This window comes from Emericellopsis atlantica, assembly GCF_019669845.1.
Source record: "Emericellopsis atlantica unplaced genomic scaffold F5Z01scaffold_50, whole genome shotgun sequence".
NCBI classification, from domain to species: Eukaryota; Fungi; Ascomycota; class Sordariomycetes; order Hypocreales; family Bionectriaceae; genus Emericellopsis; species Emericellopsis atlantica.
In genome coordinates, this window is record NW_025764752.1 from 69,112 (window position 1) to 84,938 (window position 15,827).

The 15,827-nt window shown below is 53.3% G+C and overlaps 7 protein-coding genes across 7 annotated transcripts; 4 read left to right on the top strand and 3 right to left on the bottom strand.

Annotated features, from left to right (window-relative positions):
* Window positions 1-1,261: 1,261 nt before the first annotated feature.
* Window positions 1,262-3,022, top strand: F5Z01DRAFT_631067 (ESCRT-I component; the record flags this gene model as incomplete). Its single annotated transcript, XM_046261763.1, has 5 exons — window positions 1,262-1,312; window positions 1,370-1,457; window positions 1,517-1,755; window positions 1,805-1,886; window positions 1,950-3,022. 5 exons carry the CDS (start codon window positions 1,262-1,264, stop codon window positions 3,020-3,022), a joined length of 1,533 nt encoding a protein of 510 aa, XP_046113700.1.
* Window positions 3,023-4,123: 1,101 nt separating this feature from the next.
* Window positions 4,124-5,337, top strand: F5Z01DRAFT_678410 (fungal pheromone mating factor STE2 GPCR-domain-containing protein; the record flags this gene model as incomplete). Its single annotated transcript, XM_046265441.1, has 2 exons — window positions 4,124-4,874; window positions 4,922-5,337. The coding sequence occupies 2 exons, from the start codon at window positions 4,124-4,126 to the stop codon at window positions 5,335-5,337; spliced, it is 1,167 nt and encodes a 388-aa protein (XP_046113701.1).
* Window positions 5,338-6,155: 818 nt separating this feature from the next.
* Window positions 6,156-7,962, bottom strand: F5Z01DRAFT_696867 (uncharacterized protein; the record flags this gene model as incomplete). Its single annotated transcript, XM_046266293.1, has 2 exons — window positions 7,009-7,962; window positions 6,156-6,843 (listed from the first exon to the last, which is right to left on the bottom strand). Exons 1-2 carry the CDS (start codon window positions 7,488-7,490, stop codon window positions 6,156-6,158), a joined length of 1,170 nt encoding a protein of 389 aa, XP_046113702.1. The 5' UTR covers window positions 7,491-7,962.
* Window positions 7,963-8,006: 44 nt separating this feature from the next.
* F5Z01DRAFT_678411 (uncharacterized protein) lies at window positions 8,007-8,243 on the bottom strand (the record flags this gene model as incomplete). The annotated part of the gene is made up of 2 exons (XM_046265442.1): window positions 8,007-8,060; window positions 8,112-8,243. 2 exons carry the CDS (start codon window positions 8,241-8,243, stop codon window positions 8,007-8,009), a joined length of 186 nt encoding a protein of 61 aa, XP_046113703.1.
* Window positions 8,244-8,518: 275 nt separating this feature from the next.
* F5Z01DRAFT_668210 (meiotic recombination protein DMC1) lies at window positions 8,519-9,645 on the top strand. The gene is made up of 2 exons (XM_046264335.1): window positions 8,519-8,946; window positions 8,996-9,645. Exons 1-2 carry the CDS (start codon window positions 8,628-8,630, stop codon window positions 9,493-9,495), a joined length of 819 nt encoding a protein of 272 aa, XP_046113704.1. The 5' UTR covers window positions 8,519-8,627; the 3' UTR covers window positions 9,496-9,645.
* Window positions 9,646-11,002: 1,357 nt separating this feature from the next.
* Window positions 11,003-12,167, top strand: F5Z01DRAFT_466421 (concanavalin A-like lectin/glucanase domain-containing protein). Its single transcript, XM_046259956.1, has 3 exons — window positions 11,003-11,054; window positions 11,105-11,916; window positions 11,970-12,167. Exons 2-3 carry the CDS (start codon window positions 11,152-11,154, stop codon window positions 12,048-12,050), a joined length of 846 nt encoding a protein of 281 aa, XP_046113705.1. The 5' UTR covers window positions 11,003-11,054; window positions 11,105-11,151; the 3' UTR covers window positions 12,051-12,167.
* A 490-nt stretch (window positions 12,168-12,657) lies between these two features.
* On the bottom strand, window positions 12,658-15,270 carry F5Z01DRAFT_684411 (uncharacterized protein; the record flags this gene model as incomplete). The annotated part of the gene is made up of 6 exons (XM_046265925.1): window positions 12,658-13,134; window positions 13,160-13,350; window positions 13,378-14,143; window positions 14,194-14,497; window positions 14,550-14,701; window positions 14,791-15,270. 6 exons carry the CDS (start codon window positions 15,268-15,270, stop codon window positions 12,658-12,660), a joined length of 2,370 nt encoding a protein of 789 aa, XP_046113706.1.
* Window positions 15,271-15,827: the final 557 nt, after the last annotated feature.

Genomic DNA, 15,827 nt, shown 5'->3' on the forward strand with positions numbered 1-15,827 from the left:
GCAATATGATCGCAGAGAGAACGGGGCGAAGGGATGTATGTATTGCGTTAGAAAGTTTATTAGTTGCTGCGACCAGAAAATTGGAACTGTCAGAGTGACTAATGGACCGGAGTCTTGTCATCGTCTCGGCCAGATCGGGAAATCTAGGGAACAACTAGCCCGCTGGTTGGCGCGTATAGAATTGTTCAGTGGATAAATGATTCGCTCGCCCAGTAATTACTACCTAGGCGTATGTCGGGGAACGCCAGGCTAGAAATGGTAGTCGGCAATATGTAGTCCACCTAGTGACAAGGCAAGCCATCCCTCAGTGAGTCGTCAGGATGGTGTAAGATAAAGTGTGAATTTGATGTCGATGGGGATTCTGCCGAGTCACATAGGTACATGATTCCTTATATACGAGTCCCTTGGGCCCATTCGTGAGTGAGCATCTTTACGCCCCGTCGGAATGATGACCACAGGCGATTTACTGGCCTGTGATTCCCGTGGAGCCCCCAGAGCCCTGGTCGATCAATGATAGTTCAACACATTGTTGGCGCACAGACGGTTGACACAATATTAAGGACCTCGCGAGGTTAGCGGTCCGTGTGCAAGCTGGTGTTGTGTCTTTTGGACTCGGAGGTGTAGCTCGACACCTAGCGTACCGCGCGCCTGGCGCTCACGCAACCCGAATTCCGTAAGATCGGCATGTGATGGTCGCTCCAAAGCAAGACAAGGAAAAGACATGGAGTTACAAGACAACTAACTTGTGTGCTGTGTGCAAATTTGTGACGGGCATATAGCTCGGCAGCACTCTGGTGAAGCTGCCTCACCAAGCTAAGTGGAACGAGCAACTTTAGCAATTGACCCACGGAGGAGCAACAGGGTACCTCAGTTGTCGGTGTGTTCGCGGTCACGGTCACGGTCACGGTCACGGTCACGGTCACGGTCACGGTCACGGTCACGGTCACGGTGTTGACAAGGTGGGGAAACGGAGACGATGGCGGGGTTCGGTCTGGACCAAGCTCCAGCCAGCCCTTCCTCCCAGACGCTGGCAATCTCTCCAACTTGTCGCCTCGCCTTACTCAGCGACTAGTACTTGGCACCTCGGTGCTCAACGAGAGTTGCACCTCAAAGAGTCCGGCCACCAGTTACTCAAGCATGCAATACCCTTGTTAATGTGTTGTCACGCCTGCTCCCCGTACCTCGGTTACTCTCCACGCGCACGCGTGCGCAAGCCGGACCGCCAACACCGATCGACTGCCAGCCCGTCGAAGGTCTGACCATGCCAGTCCAGCAGCATGTTCTCAACTGGCTTTACAGTGTTCTGACCAGCGTATGTGGTCCTCGCTCGCTCGCATCATTGAACGCAAACCCTCTGATACGCTTGCAGGAATACCATGATGTGAACCGAACGTATAACGACGTTGCGCACGCGCTAGCACGGTTCCCATCCCTAGCTCCTCGAACAGACGTCCACAGTACGACCAATTCCCAAGGATGACTCCTCAGAGCAATCCAGACTGACTATGCGTGCCAGCATTCACTAGTGGCTCCAGCGCGCTTCTGGTGCATCTCGCCGGTACATTGCCCGTCACCTTTCGCGGCAGCACATACAGGTTTCCCATCTCTGTATGGATGCCTCATGCGTATCCCGAGCAAGGGCCTTTGATTTACGTCACACCAACCGATAAAATGTCCATCCGCCCAGGGCAGCACGTCGATCCCCAAGGACAAGTCTATCACCCCTACTTAGTGAACTGGGCATCGAACCCGCAAGTACGTTGATGTTTCTGCTATGGTGGAGGGGTCACTGACGGATCACGAGGCTTCTTCGCTCGTAGGATTCTTGGACATATTAGCGGACGTCTTCGGGAGGGAGCCCCCAGTGGTTGCCCGACAAGCTGTACGTCCAGATGCTGGTCCTCCGTACTCTGCCACGACACAACCACCTGATCAAAGCTTTGCACAAGCTCGACCGCCGCCTCCTCCACCAAAAATGGCCCCGCAAGCTCCTTCGGACCGCTCATCTCTTTCCACCTCGGAGACAAGGGGGCCGCCGCTGCCACAATTGCCGTTAGCCTCAACCGACGAAGCACGAAACCTTTCCCGATATGATTCAGCCCCCCCGCTCCCTCGGGATGCCCAATCGCCCACGGCATCAGGGACACGATTGCTGTCGAACAGGCAACCATATGACATGCAGGACGCCCGGCGTTTAAGCAACCATTCGGGTTACAACCCGCAAGGTGGTTTGAGCTCAGGTGGCACCGCTGTTCCTCCGCCCCAGATCCACGGGCGACACCCAGGTCCATCTCAGCACCCAGGACTGGGACAGCCACCTCATATGGTATCGCAAGCGCAACAGCAGTTTCCGCCATCCCATACATGGCACCATCCTGAGAAAAGGCCGACGCAGAAGCTGCGGAGCCAAGCGAGCGAGCACCCACCGTTGCAGAGGCCCCCCCGAGCACCCGCCGATTTAATGGATGAACCGCTGGAGCTATCCATACCAGACAGCTCCTCCGTCGCGCCACCGCCGATACCCCCTAACCCGGAGAAAGATGCGCTGCTCCGCCAGCTAGCTCATACATTGGCGGCTCTGCGCCAGCACAGTCGCCAGCAGAACGACTCTAGTCTGTCCGGTCTACAAGCGCAAAGGAAAGCAATGCTGGCGGTTCTGCCGACAATGGAGAATGAGATGAACCAATTGACACACTTATCTAGCGTGTTGTCATCAAATGCCAGCATCCTCCGTGAGTCGTTGCGCAAAGCAGACGGGGTCATCGAGGGCTCCAGGAGCCATCCGACGCCTTCCATTGATGAGCTGCTTGTCGCACCTACTGTCGTGGCGAATCAACTCTATACACTCGTCGCTGAGGAGCGGGCGTTGGGTGACTCCATCTTCATGCTAGGCCGAGCTGTCGAGAGAGGTCGAGTTTCGCCTGCTGTTTTCGCCAAGATGACACGTTCACTGGCACGAGAGTGGTATCTCAAAAAGGCATTGGTACGTAAGATTGGGCTCGGCATGGGTCTCGCGCCATGAATGGTTTGTATGGAGTCCCTGGCCGCGATCCAAGGAAACATCAGTGGAAGCTGAACCAGGACGAAAGGAAGGACGGCGTGGCTTGAATGTCACATCGTCGTGAAGAGTCACAAATTGAAGGCAAAATTTTCCTTACCATTGTCCCTGGTCACGAATTAGGTAGTGGCCGCAAGGGGAAACTGCAGTGCCGGCCTTTGGAGACTGCCGGCGCGGCTGGAGGGGTTCCCCCCCGGCTCCCTCCCAATAGCCGTCGAGAAGCGAAGACATAGGTTCAGTTGACACCGATGTGGGTTATTACATTAAAGTACGTCGGCCCAAATCAATGAATGCAACAACTTACGGCGTTTCATTAAGCTTTTCTCAGGCACATTGAGTTTGCCGCTGTCCCTGTCGGGTCCAGAGGAACGCCATTGGCCACCGAGAGGCAGAACAATACTAAGCGCAGCCGCCGTCACGCTGAAGACAATGTTATGTGCACGCAAGGATCTAACCATTCTTCGAGCTGTTGTTTGCCCTGCAATGTGACAGAACCAGCATTCTTCTTCACCTCAACTCGTTGGGAAACTGCTTCTGCTGGATTCGCCTCCCTGTCTGCTCAACGGGGCCGTTTCATTCATGCTCCGCTAGGCAGCATCTCTTCTTCGTCACAGTCAGGCCGGCGGTGCCATGTCAATTCCAAGAGCGTTGGTGCCGTCGATTGCGATCCTATTCTTCAGCGGTGGCTGCTTCCCATTGGAGGCCATACAATACGAGATGTTGCTGACAATGCTAGGCTCACTAGGATGAGTACCATTGTCCGGCCCTGTGTGTACTGTCACGTTCGCCGCGGCAAGCATTCTGCGCACCCCCGATCATCTATCACTTTCATTCTGTTAAACTACCGGTGTCTCTTCTGCATCATCAAGCTCAAGCTTTGACGCAGCCTGCTGCTCGTTACCTTTAAGAGCTTTGACCCCCTCCATCTGCTTGATGTCCAAGCTCCTGCCCGTCTAGGCATTTTGACAACACTACCACCGCTGCTCTTCGACACCCAGGGCACCGAAAATCGTCAATCTGCAGCGCCAGGACCATCGCTGATCACCTTGAGTTGGTCAAGTCAGCATGGGGGCCTTCAACCCTTACACGCAGAGCGTGCGTTTCTTCGAGACGGATGGCCAGACCGAAATTCAGATCCCAATTCCTCTCATCGACGCCTTCAACGAAGAGTCTGTCAGCATCAGCATCAACTATGGCACACAGCTGGGAGCATGTGTTATTATGCTGCTCGTCCTCCTTATTATGACTCCTATGGACAAGATCCGCCGGCCATCTACAGTCCTCTACATTATCGCCTTGGTAACATGCACGATACGGATGGCCCTCTTATGCTCGTTCTTTCCCTCGCCATTCAATGAGTTCTACAACTACTGGGCGGGGGACTATTCTTCAGTTGGACAGCGTCACTTCAACGTCAGCGTGGCCGGCAATTGCTTCTCTGCACTTCTCGTCATCTCCATCGAGGCAGCGCTCATGAATCAGGCCTGGACCATGGTTAGACTATGGCCCAAGGTTGCCAAGTACTGCCTCGCCATTTTGTCAGCTGTGGTCACGCTGTTCACCATCGTATGGCGCTTGGTCTACACAGTGGTTCTCACTCAGTCGGTCTTTGCTGCCGAATCTGCTCGGCCATATCGATGGGTGGTGCAGTGGGCCATCATAACCAACGCGGTGTCCATTTGTTGGTTCTGCGCCTTGTTCAACCTGAAACTGATCCTCCACTTGATCTCGCACCGCAGCATACTACCCAGCGCTCGGTCTTTAAACCCCATGGATGTTCTGGTTATGACAAACGGCCTATTGATGATCATCCCAGGTACGTTGAATGCCGCAGTTTCATTCACGATTACTAACTGGACACAGTCATCTTTACCGGACTCGAATGGGGTCATTGGGCTAATTTTGAGTCCGCATCACTGACACTTACATCTGTCACTCTCATCCTCCCCTTGGGCACGCTCGCTGCTCAGAGATTCACCCAGTCCTATGGACTAGAATATGGACCCTCTGCCGACAATAGCCACATCATCGTCCCTATGAGCACTCATGGCTCACATCGCCCCCTGAAGGACGCTTCGAGCATTACCAACAGTAGCCGGGCGGGCACTACTCCACAGATCTCAGTTTCATCAAGGTGCGAGGGCGGCATGGCAGGGAATTCAAGATTCATTGAACCTGTGGATGTCGAACTGGGTCAAATCGATGACGCAAGCGCTTACAACACCGCAAGCCGCGTGCGAGTGGATCGAGAGTTTGAGCAGCGCGAGGAACGCCTCTGATCACACCCGGAAGATCTTACTTGTCTCGTTTCCTTGACCAACTTCGAGCACAGCATGGCGTGGCGTTTGGGGCAGCGCGCAAGTTCATTATACAGCGAGTGGTGCGTTGGCCACCTCGCTTTTTGGTTCTATAACATTTGAGCATTTACACCGGTGGTTGGAAGAAGACATCTGAGGGAGAGGCATTTTCCATGCTGCAGTAGATCAGATCGTCACTTAGCCACTCTTATAATAAGGATATGTTTACACTACATTGTCAAGCTGTTTCATCATGCCAGTGGGCCGCCGGCTCTCGTTCAAATTCAAACACTATGATCACCACTGGACATAGTGATCGAGGTCTCAAAGTAATTTCATGTGATTGAGACTTGTAATACTTCTGGATATCATTTTTGCCAATCTCAATGAGCTCGGATCCTCGGCTGAGACAAGCTGACACTTGCGTGCAGTGACACTTGGTCGTGATAGAACTGCACACCTCATGCACGACGATTCTATCATGCAGAGATGTCGCTCTCGTAGAGATTGGTCAGTCTCCCTAACACGACCCTGCGAAGTGGTTGAGGCTGATGTAGCTTGCAAGAAACGTGCCCGAATATTAGGCGGTCCTGTCTGGGTCCCCGTGCTCGTGCAATTGATTCTTCAATAGGAGGCCTGCAGGAGTTCTGAACAGGCCGAAAATTAAGTAGGAGAGCTGGGTGTTGCCAGTGTCGTGTCATGGATAGTCTGGCTTGATGTCTGCTCGGAGCTGGATCAAAGCCAGACGTGGATTTGGAGAGCTTGCACGGGACAGATTGGTCTTCGTTCCGACCATGAATCTATCGTGGGTGATCTGAGAAGACGCGTGCCTGGTGCGACCATGTTCCCTCCATTTCAGTTGATTCGCATGTTGGCGGCTGGCACCCCCAGCATCCTGATGCCTGGTCGAAAGTCGCTCTCAACATACTGAATGGAGGACCCAAAAGCTCTGACTTAATCGTCTTGCCACGGGACTTGAGCGACGTCATACCCTGTGCTTTCGACTCAGCGATGTCCGGTTTACTCATGTTACCTTGCCGGGCGAGAGTCTCGTACAACCCGATCAGATTCTGCAGACATGAAGGTTCGTGCCTGTCAGACAAGATGTTAGCATTGGCGAAAAGCAAAGACAAGATATCTGTGCTGTACCGATTCAATTGTTTGCTGTTATTTGTTGATGTCGGGAGAGTTTGTGAGGTTCTGACAGCTAGCATCGTCGCTGAACATGGCAGGCACTGTTTTCTCTTGGACCTGCGCCTCGTCGCTGAGGAATTGGCCGTGTTTGCTCCGCCAGTTGTATGGGAGAACTCTGGTCTCAAAGAAGACATGTTGCTCTGGGTAGAAATGATTTCATCCACAGATTCGCTGTTGACCTGCGGTCCGGACGTAGAATCCTCGTCGGAGGCTTGCGTGGGCTCATAACTAAGCCCGAAACACGCATCACCAGAGCAGTCCAATACTGCATCAACAGACTTGCGCACATGAAGTCTGCACGTGTTTGGAAAGCTCATATCTGGCAGTTGCATAGGAGAGCGGTTATCAGTTTGCGTTGCATCTTCGTACTAGAGCGATGAACTCCGACAATAGCTGCTCATTGAACCTATCGGGAAAGGAGTCGTCAAATGGCCATTTCGCGAACAATTTCTGGCTGACCTATCGAGAACGGTCTGCGAACCACTTCCAGCGACGGGAGGTGATCCCCTGCGCTGGGAGATGAAGCTGTCCACGAGCATACCACAACTGGCCCGCAAAGTTTTGCGACCAGTACCCAGGGAGCTCTGATCTGCAATTAGTTCAAAGCTGGGCGCAACTTGCTTTTTCTCCGGGCTAGCCATTCCGCCTTGCAGTTTAGAGTAGTCGACATTCTTCGAATTCTTTTCAGCTTGTGGTAGCGCGAGCACGTGTCGATGTTCCGCCAAGAAAGATAGTGTTCCTTTTCGTGCTGGAGCCTTCGCGAGTGGCATGCACGTGCTTTCTTTGACATAATTGCGAAACCGTCGATTTTTTATGTCCAGCACTTGATGGGAAGAGTTCGACCCTGCACCGTGTTGCAGCACCTCGAATCTTTGTATTAGGCGAGTGAGGCTGCCTCGGGTCGTTTGGGGCATATCGGTCGGAAGTTGTTGAAAGTGCATAGGTTAATACAATGCTGCGTGTGTCTGAGATGCGGACTATATCCGGTCGAGTTGGCTGAATGTGGTAAATCATAAGCGAGAGTCAATGTTGGGGTTTGATTCCTAATGTCGTTGTATGCCCGAGCGTGATCGAGGCTGCTCTTGCTGGTCTCGAGCCGAGCACTTGAGACCCTTGCTAAGGCATGTAGGAGAAGGAAGCGTCCTCCGAAAGGCGGTCGGCACACGGGAAGTAGTCCATTGACGCCATGCATTGTAAATTGTTCGAGTTTATCCGTTGACCCAGCGAAGCGCAACGACATTTCGATGTCGTCTGGTCGTACGTAGCCCACTGTCTTCCAGGCCATTCCACAAGTACTTATCCTACAACATCCCCGCCGTCTTCCGTATCGTACACATTTGATCCAAGCGCATCGAGTCAAACTTTCGCATCCCCATAGTCAGGAGGTTCGATCGAAATTTACTGCCTATTGCGCGCTGTCAACAAACGGACTCGTAATTGGGACAAAGGCGGAATTCTTACGGTGGCAACAGGAGCTCTCCCCAGGAGCTGGCAAGGAAGGTTACGGCCACCTGCAAATACGTTAACGACATCGCGAGCAAATCAGGCGGAGAGCTTCTTACGCCGAACAAGCCGATGCTGCGGACAACGGCGGCGTTCTCCGAGGAAGTCAACATATCATAGGTAGCGCCAAAGTAGCCCTTGGGCTGGTTGCGGGAACCACCGCGCTCGACCATTACTCTTTTAGGGGCCATGGTTGCTTGAATATGTCTCAAATATTGTGCGAAGTCTTGCTTGTTGTCGAGGGTCTCGCTGATGATAGTGGCGCGAAAACGAAGATGCTTCCAGGTGGATTGAGATGCTATGTAACAAAATTTTGGAATGATGCCGTACAACTCCCGGTCGCGCGCGTTGAGCCTATTACAGAGCTACATACGCGCGCGTATCCATTGAAATGACTCAGCGAGCTAAGCGCTCATGCTCGCGCTAAGGTACAAGATGCCTAGGTAATTAAGCGCCAGTGCCATCACAATGATGCTACGGGTGTCCAAGAAGACACATCGTTCACCAAACTTGTGTCAAATCCACCACCTGGTTCCCCCTACAGTTATTACACACCCGCTCGAGCTGGCCAAGACATGTCGAATGCCCAAAGCGAGCAGCCTGGGGGCTTCGTAAACCCAGGCCTTGGCTTACCCTCACCTGCGCCATCATCTGCGTCGACCGGGTCATCCCCGAACCTGCCTCATCCGCGAAGTAGATCTCTGCAGTCAGGGTCACGGAAAGAGGAGATGGTCAGGCGGTATGTTGAAGATCGACTGCTGCAGATCTCACGTCGTTATGTGAAAAAGTTTGGGGACCCGGACGTCGGCAGTGACATAATCGGGTACAAGACATTCAGTGAAGTCGCTCGTGACCTAGACACAGTCATCAACGTCTTGTGGTTATCAGCGACGCGTAAGCACTCAGAAGATCATCCCATGGGTCATTCGTTGACATGAGATAGCGGAGCTACAGATTCCCTTCCTGTTGAAGTTGGCGAGCGATCTCACACAATATGTGCGGTCATTCCCACCTGCACCCAAGGCTTCTTTTGAAGTACTAGGTAAACTGGATCATTGTTTTGCAAGCCTACTGTCTGGCCAAGACATTAGTTCCGGGGAGCCGCTCCCAGGCTTTGAGCGAGGCTTAAGAGCAGGAATGTCGACCACGGACATGGTACGATGCCGCAGCCTTGTGGAACAAACAAGAGTCTTGATGGTAGAAGTTTTGAGTGGAGTGCCCGAAGACGAGGATGATGAGGACGATGCGGATGATGAATCCGATGACGACAATATTGATGAATCGGATGGACCTGCATCGTCGGTGCGCGACGCATCGATGGCCTGGGATATCGACGAAGATATGATGCACTTGGATGCGGCCCGTATCTACGAGAATACTATTGTGCAGTTGGGGGGTCGCCTGGGTGATCCATTGGGAGCCATCAACATGACTGAGGACTGAAGGCCACTCCTGGCGGATCGTTTCGAGCTGGCTCGAGTATGCAAATCGTGAGGCCTGGCTGTTTAGGTTGCAGATAGTGTTATACGTCAAACTCAACAACAAAGGCGCATGTAAAGCTAACAGACTGACTGCAATGATCATCGAGTGACTCCAGTCCACAGAGCGGCGCATTTCGCACGAAGGATATTCGATCAATGCGCAAAACCACAAGGGCGCCGCACCTGGCTTTCTCCGTTCGCTTCGCACGTAACGTGAATTACGTGAACCAAGCTTGACTAGCAGCGAGTGATTTCACGACTCGGCGTTGTGTTTTGATGAGTCAGTGCAGCACCCGACTGCCGCACTTACTGCTGTTGTTGCTGCTTCCTCTGTTGCCGCTACTTCGTAGCCAGGATGACAGAACACGATGCGAAATTCGGTCTTGACTCTTGAGCGGGTTGATACACAGCATGACGCCTGGGCAAGCGGCCCGGGTGCTATTCAGGGGCTGGGTGGGATATTCTGCTTCTAGAAACCCTTTGCCAAGCACGCTGCTTTGCCGCACTGTGACACGCGAAATGGACTTGATGAAATCTCGACCTCAGGGTCTATCATTTGGCGAAGTATGACACCTGATGCAGCTGAGACACAGAGAGCACACCAATACAAACAACGGACTATGATCCCACAAAAGTAAATAAATTGAATACGTACACCGTAGTCCGTAATACTGGCTACTTAATATCTCCATGAACATTCGGGGACCAGACTGGAGTGGTTCGGTCACGGGTGGGGATTCGACGATTCGTGATTCTGGTAGCGGCGGAAAAAGGGGGTGGGGGCTACATGTAAGCTGCAAGCCGCTCTCTGACTCCTGAGTCTCTGCCAAATGCGAGCCTCCAGTAAACTTGAACGAGGGCAGAAACATGGATGTGTGCCTGCTGGTCACCGGGCACCCGCATGGTTCCAACGGATCGACGGCTGCCACGTATTGTCACAAAAGGGGCTGGCTTATCATGATGAAGATGGATGCACGCTGTCGTGGCAGAGTTGATACGAGATAATATGCCGCGCTTTTTTTGTTATCTTGCGGCCTTGCCAAATTCTCTTCCACTCGCAGAAGCCAATCATGTCCACTTTGTCCCTGCCAAGCATTTCAATGGAGTCTCCTGTGGTTTCAACGTCTGTTTCGTGTGTTCATCCAATCAGCCCAACCATCTTATGTGGCAACTTCAGGCAAGGCCCTGAAAATCTATTTGCGCCAATGCCGCTTTCTCCAGCCGGCGAATGGCGGATCGACACACCGGACATGGGTCTAGCCGGACGAGTACTTCTTGACCGGTCAAGGTCGTTCCAGTCTGCGGTGGTTAGACGTGTCGAGCAGCGCAGGGGCCTATATAAAAGTGTCCGACCCCATCTGCCGCACATGTTCCGTTCTCGTTGTCCCTTGGTTGTTCCATCGTTTGCCTCCTTGACATTGTTGCGGCTGTGCCCACGACTGACTCTCCTTTACACTACATTCTTTACCAGCCCCGGTGGCTTGCCTATCTTTATTATTCGCTCTCTTCAGTGACTGATCTGTGTGGTCTCCTTGTGCACTCCTTCAAGGAACCAGCCCTCACTTTAGCAGCAAAATCAATATCAGAGTCGCCCAAAAACGTCAGCATTCATTTCAAGATGAGGACTTTCACTCTTTTCGTCTTTCTCACTTCCGCCTTCAAGGCCTGTGCTATCAAGCCACCATCTATTGATGGCATGGGGTTGACTTGGTACGATGCCTTTGATGGTTGCGCCGGCTGCGAACTCAACCTCGACGAGTGGGAGTATCGTCTCCACCTGGAGCATAATAAAGAGCTTCAGGAATATACCGACTCCAACAAGAATGCTCAACTATCTGGCGGCGATACTCTCCAGCTAGTGCCATGGAAAGACAACAAGGGCGAGTGGACCTCTGCTCGTGTCGAGACCCTGGACTCATGGACCCCTCAACCGGGGAAGAAGATGCGTTGGCAGGCGAGTCTCCGTATGGGCGACGCTTCAGCTAGACAGGGGATCTGGAATGCCTTCTGGTTGCTGGGGGACTCCATTCGTCATGGCACTGAATGGCCCATGTGCGGCGAGCTCGATGCTTTCGAACAAGTCAACGGGGTCATGGAAGGTCACGGCACGGTGCATTGCGGCGACGAGGCGGGCGGTATTTGTGACGAGCCCAACGGATTGGGTGCCTCTGTTGCTATGCCCGATAACGATTTCCACGACTGGGCCGTTGAAATCGATCGGACATCGGACGACTGGAAGACAGAAACAATTTCTTGGATGATGGACGGCAGCAGCTTTCACAAGGTCTCCGGATCTGATGTGAAAGATGAGCATGTGTGGGCCACGCTGGCACATTCTCCCTTCTTCATGATCTTCAACGTGGCCGTGGGCGGCACTTGGCCCGTAAGTACAAGCCACATCCAAAGGTTGAACTCTTGGCTTACCATAATCACTAGGGTGACCCGGACAACGCCACGCAGGACGGCTACGCGAACATGATGGAGGTGCTCTATGCTGCAGTATACGAGACGAAGTGAGGCAGCTCTGCAGCAACTGCAAGATTTATTTATCTCAGGCGACAGGCTCGTCGAAAATTGTGATAGCTTACTCGCTCGAACTCGATATTTAGCGTAGTATGCCGATATGAAAGCATTCAAATGCGCCAAGTTGAAGAGGGAAATGGAAAAACCTTAGGACGTCAAAGGTCCAGCTACCTAATGGCCCTCATTGTGTCCATCTACTTCGACGCTGAAGCACTTCCTTGACAGTATCTACTTACTAGGCAAAGAGGCGTAGTAACAATGAATTTTTGTTTCGGCACGCAAGCAGCGAGTGCCTAGCTCGGTAAACCAACTCTCGTTACGATATACAACCACACAACATGAAATCAACTTCATTCGCCGCAGAAAAGGACCAAAAGAGATAATCAGGCGGATAGGAAATAAACAGGGCTGAAGTTCCCAGACTCGCCAATTTTCCCTCAAACTCTCAAATCGAGCTCCTTCTCCATTTCCTCCATGCCGCAGCCATGTCGCCAACTGAACGCGAAATATCTCCATATCAACGCCGTAATGAATGGTGCAAGATTAAGTATAGCCCTAAGCCGTAGCTTGCAAAAATCAAACAACAAAGGTGCCACGCGGATCATTGCTCGGTGCTGATCTCGTTGCCATCCATGGCAGAGAATGCTCCATTGAAATCAAAGGGCTGGTTGTCACCATCTCCATCATGCAAAAAGGAGTCGAAGTCGAAGTCGTTGAGGACATCGCCAGTTTGCAGCGAGTTGTCCATGTCCATGAAATTCTCCTCAATGTTAGCATCATTGATAGTTGTGACCAAGGCGTGTTGGCTTACCATTGAGAAATCGTTGTTTAGAGCCAACGAGTTCTGACTCATGTCTGGCTGACCAGGCGGAGGCCCCACGGGAGCAGCAGCGGACTGAGCATTGGCCGTTGACGTGGGCTGGTTGTTCGGAACGTTGTTCTGGCCATTCTTGAACCCAGCAGTGACAGGGGTGATGGGGGTTGCCGGCGGGTTCTCCGATTCAGCATTGCTTTCAGCTGCTGGAGTCGCTCCCGTGTTATTGGCATTCTGGTTAGCCTTTTTATTGGCTGCGCCACCCTACACAAATTAGCGGACATTCAACACCATCCGGGAACAACCGTACCTTTTTGGTGCCCTTGGTTTCCTTCTTCTTGGGCGCAGGCTTGTTTGCTTGGTTCGGGGTTGGCGGCTGAGCAGATGGCTGCTGAGGGGACGCCGTCGTGCGACTGTTGGGGTTCGCAGCAGCGTTCGCCGGCGCTGATGGCGGCGGCATGGCTCTTTGCTGCGGAGTTCCTTGCGCCTGGGGGTTCTGAGGCATACCCTGAGGCATCATTTGCCCGTTCGGTCCCTGCCATGCCTGCGGATTGCCTTGTGCAGCAGCAGCTTGTTGCTGACGAGCCGCCATCATGGCGGGATTCATCTGTCCGTTGAAAACCTGCCCAGGATGCGAACTAGGCGGTCGCATACCATTCATCTGGGGTTGAGCCGGATTCATACCAGCCTCTGCCCCCTTGTTGAAGAAATGGGGTGCCATGTTGGGGTCTGCATTAGGCATGAAATTCATGGCTGGGTTGGGCGAGCCTCGAGACTGTTGTCCACCTTCGGGGACCGGTGACGGAATGCCAGCGTTATTCATCTGTGGCGTGCCGCGCTTCATCTGCTCAGCGGGATTAGGTGATGTGCCGCTGCGCATGGCCTGCGGTGATGTTTCCGGGAATGCTTGGCCATTAGGTCCGGTCGGCACCGCGCCTCCGGGACCAGGCACGCTCCCGTCGCGCGGCATCGTTCCGATGCTGTCTTGCTCTTGCCGGGCCATCATAAGGCGCTTTTTGTTCTGCTGCTCGAGCAGCATCAGTTGCATCTGGTAATCTTGGAGCGCATGGTTACTGCCACCTGGTGCTTGGCCCGCGGGCCCTGCACGCAGACCATTCGGACCTCCCATCTCGCCCCCAGGTGGGTTGTAATAGTTGTTGAGTGTCGTTCCGTCGGGCCCATGCATGAGGGGTGGTGAGCCTTGTCCTTGCGGACCGGCGGCGTTTGGCATCTGCTTATTACCCATTTGGTTACCATGATGTTGCTGAAGACGCTGAGAGTAAGTAACATGAACCATTCCGTCACCATCAGGGGGGTATTTACAAAGTTTTGAAACTGCTGCATCTGGCTGGGATTCAGACCGTTTGCTAGCATTTGCTGAGCTGCCGCAGCATTGGGTGCACCAGGCATCTGCTGCGGGGGCATGCCGGGTCGCCCATTCGGCATCATGGCACCAGGCTGGTTCGGGTTGAAAGGAGCATTATCGACACGTTGGCGTTTTGAGGGAGAAGGAGCATTCTCGCCCGAAGACGGTGAAGCTGGTCGGTTCTGGTTACCGTCCATGGAGGATGGATCGCGCTGCATCTGAGCTTGTTTGGCCTGTTGCATCTGCATGGCTATTTGAGGACTGACACACGTTCGTTAGCTTCTGCACAATAGCTAGAGCGGGACAGACCAACTTGTTCTGATTGTTGGCCATGGCCGCACGAGCCAGATTTGCGGGCTGTTTCATGTTGATCCCACCAAGGGCACCATTTTGCATGCGCATCATATGGTGATACTGCTGTTGAGCCGTTTCAGGGCGCATCTGACGGAGTAACTCCTGCTGGATCTTTAGCTTAGAGGTGGTCATTGCAAATGTGGGGGTGGGGAGCCGCAGTCAACCATGGATAGTCGCTGAGACAGTCGACCAGTACTCACCTGTGTGTGCGTTACGTATTGATTGACATTTGGGTTGCCGCTCTTTGCGCGTTGCGCATTGTATATATCCCAGAAAAGACAGAACCACTCGTACAGAAAAGATGAGTCGGAGGCAGGCATCGGTAGCTTCGGCTGCGGGAGGTCGTCGGGGATCTTCGAATCAATATCGTCCTTCGAGTCGGTGTCCATATGCTCGTCGCCTGCCCCGTTCATCGTGTTGCCACCCTTTCCATCCTTGAGTACGTTGACTTGCTGGTCGCTAGAAAGAAGAGCCCGGGCGCAATCGAACATGCCATATCGGATAAAGTACTCGTAAATGTATGTGTTGAGCACACCACGTTGGCTGTCGAGCATCTGCTGCGATCGAGGCCCTGATGCGCCAGGTGCGGCCTGGGGGTTCATGGCACCGTTGTGCATCATTGGCACGGGGGCACCGCCCACAGGCCCCCCCATGGGGTTTATGTTGGGAATGTTGTTCATTTCCACACAGGCCCGCACTGTGGTCGGGTTTCCGGACTGTGCGACGCGTCAACCTCTTGGGAAGTGTTGACCAAGACGCGATGATGTGCGCCGCGAGCGGTTGCACTCCAGCGCCGTTGATAAAAGAAAAACACCAACGGCGTTGCTGAGCGCTTAGCCCCAGTCTTGTCTCGTATCGATCGTCTCAAATGACTGTAGCTTGTCTTTATGTACAACAGTCGAAGCGCGCAAAATTTGACAGCGAAGCTGTGCGGTAAAGTCGATGGTGCCGACTCGCACGTAAGCGAGACACGAGTAGCAGGGTGGGTGAAGGCTGGTCGTTGGCGGACACGAGCGACTTCGATGGCTTATTGTAGGAGGAAAAACACTATCGAGCCGGCAGTGGCCCGATAAAAGTGCTGAGCTGGTAGGTGAACAAGACGGTGCAATGAAATCCCGACTTTCGTTCTGAATTCGACAATGAACAAGGTTGGCGCGCGGTCGCGGCGATCCGATGAGCTGAGGACAAGTCGCGGTAGCCGGTCAAGGTCGATGACCAAAATTCGAAGGCGAGCCTT

Bases quoted from the DNA above. Each gene is read 5' to 3' on its own strand.
- F5Z01DRAFT_668210 (XM_046264335.1), top strand. From the start codon at position 8,628: ATGTCGAATGCCCAAAGCGAGCAGCCTGGGGGCTTCGTAAACCCAGGC. The intron at 8,947-8,995 runs GTAAGCACTCAG...GACATGAGATAG, and splicing joins CTTGTGGTTATCAGCGACGC to CGGAGCTACAGATTCCCTTC.
- F5Z01DRAFT_466421 (XM_046259956.1), top strand. From the start codon at position 11,152: ATGAGGACTTTCACTCTTTTCGTCTTTCTCACTTCCGCCTTCAAGGCC. The intron at 11,917-11,969 runs GTAAGTACAAGC...CATAATCACTAG, and splicing joins CCGTGGGCGGCACTTGGCCC to GGTGACCCGGACAACGCCAC.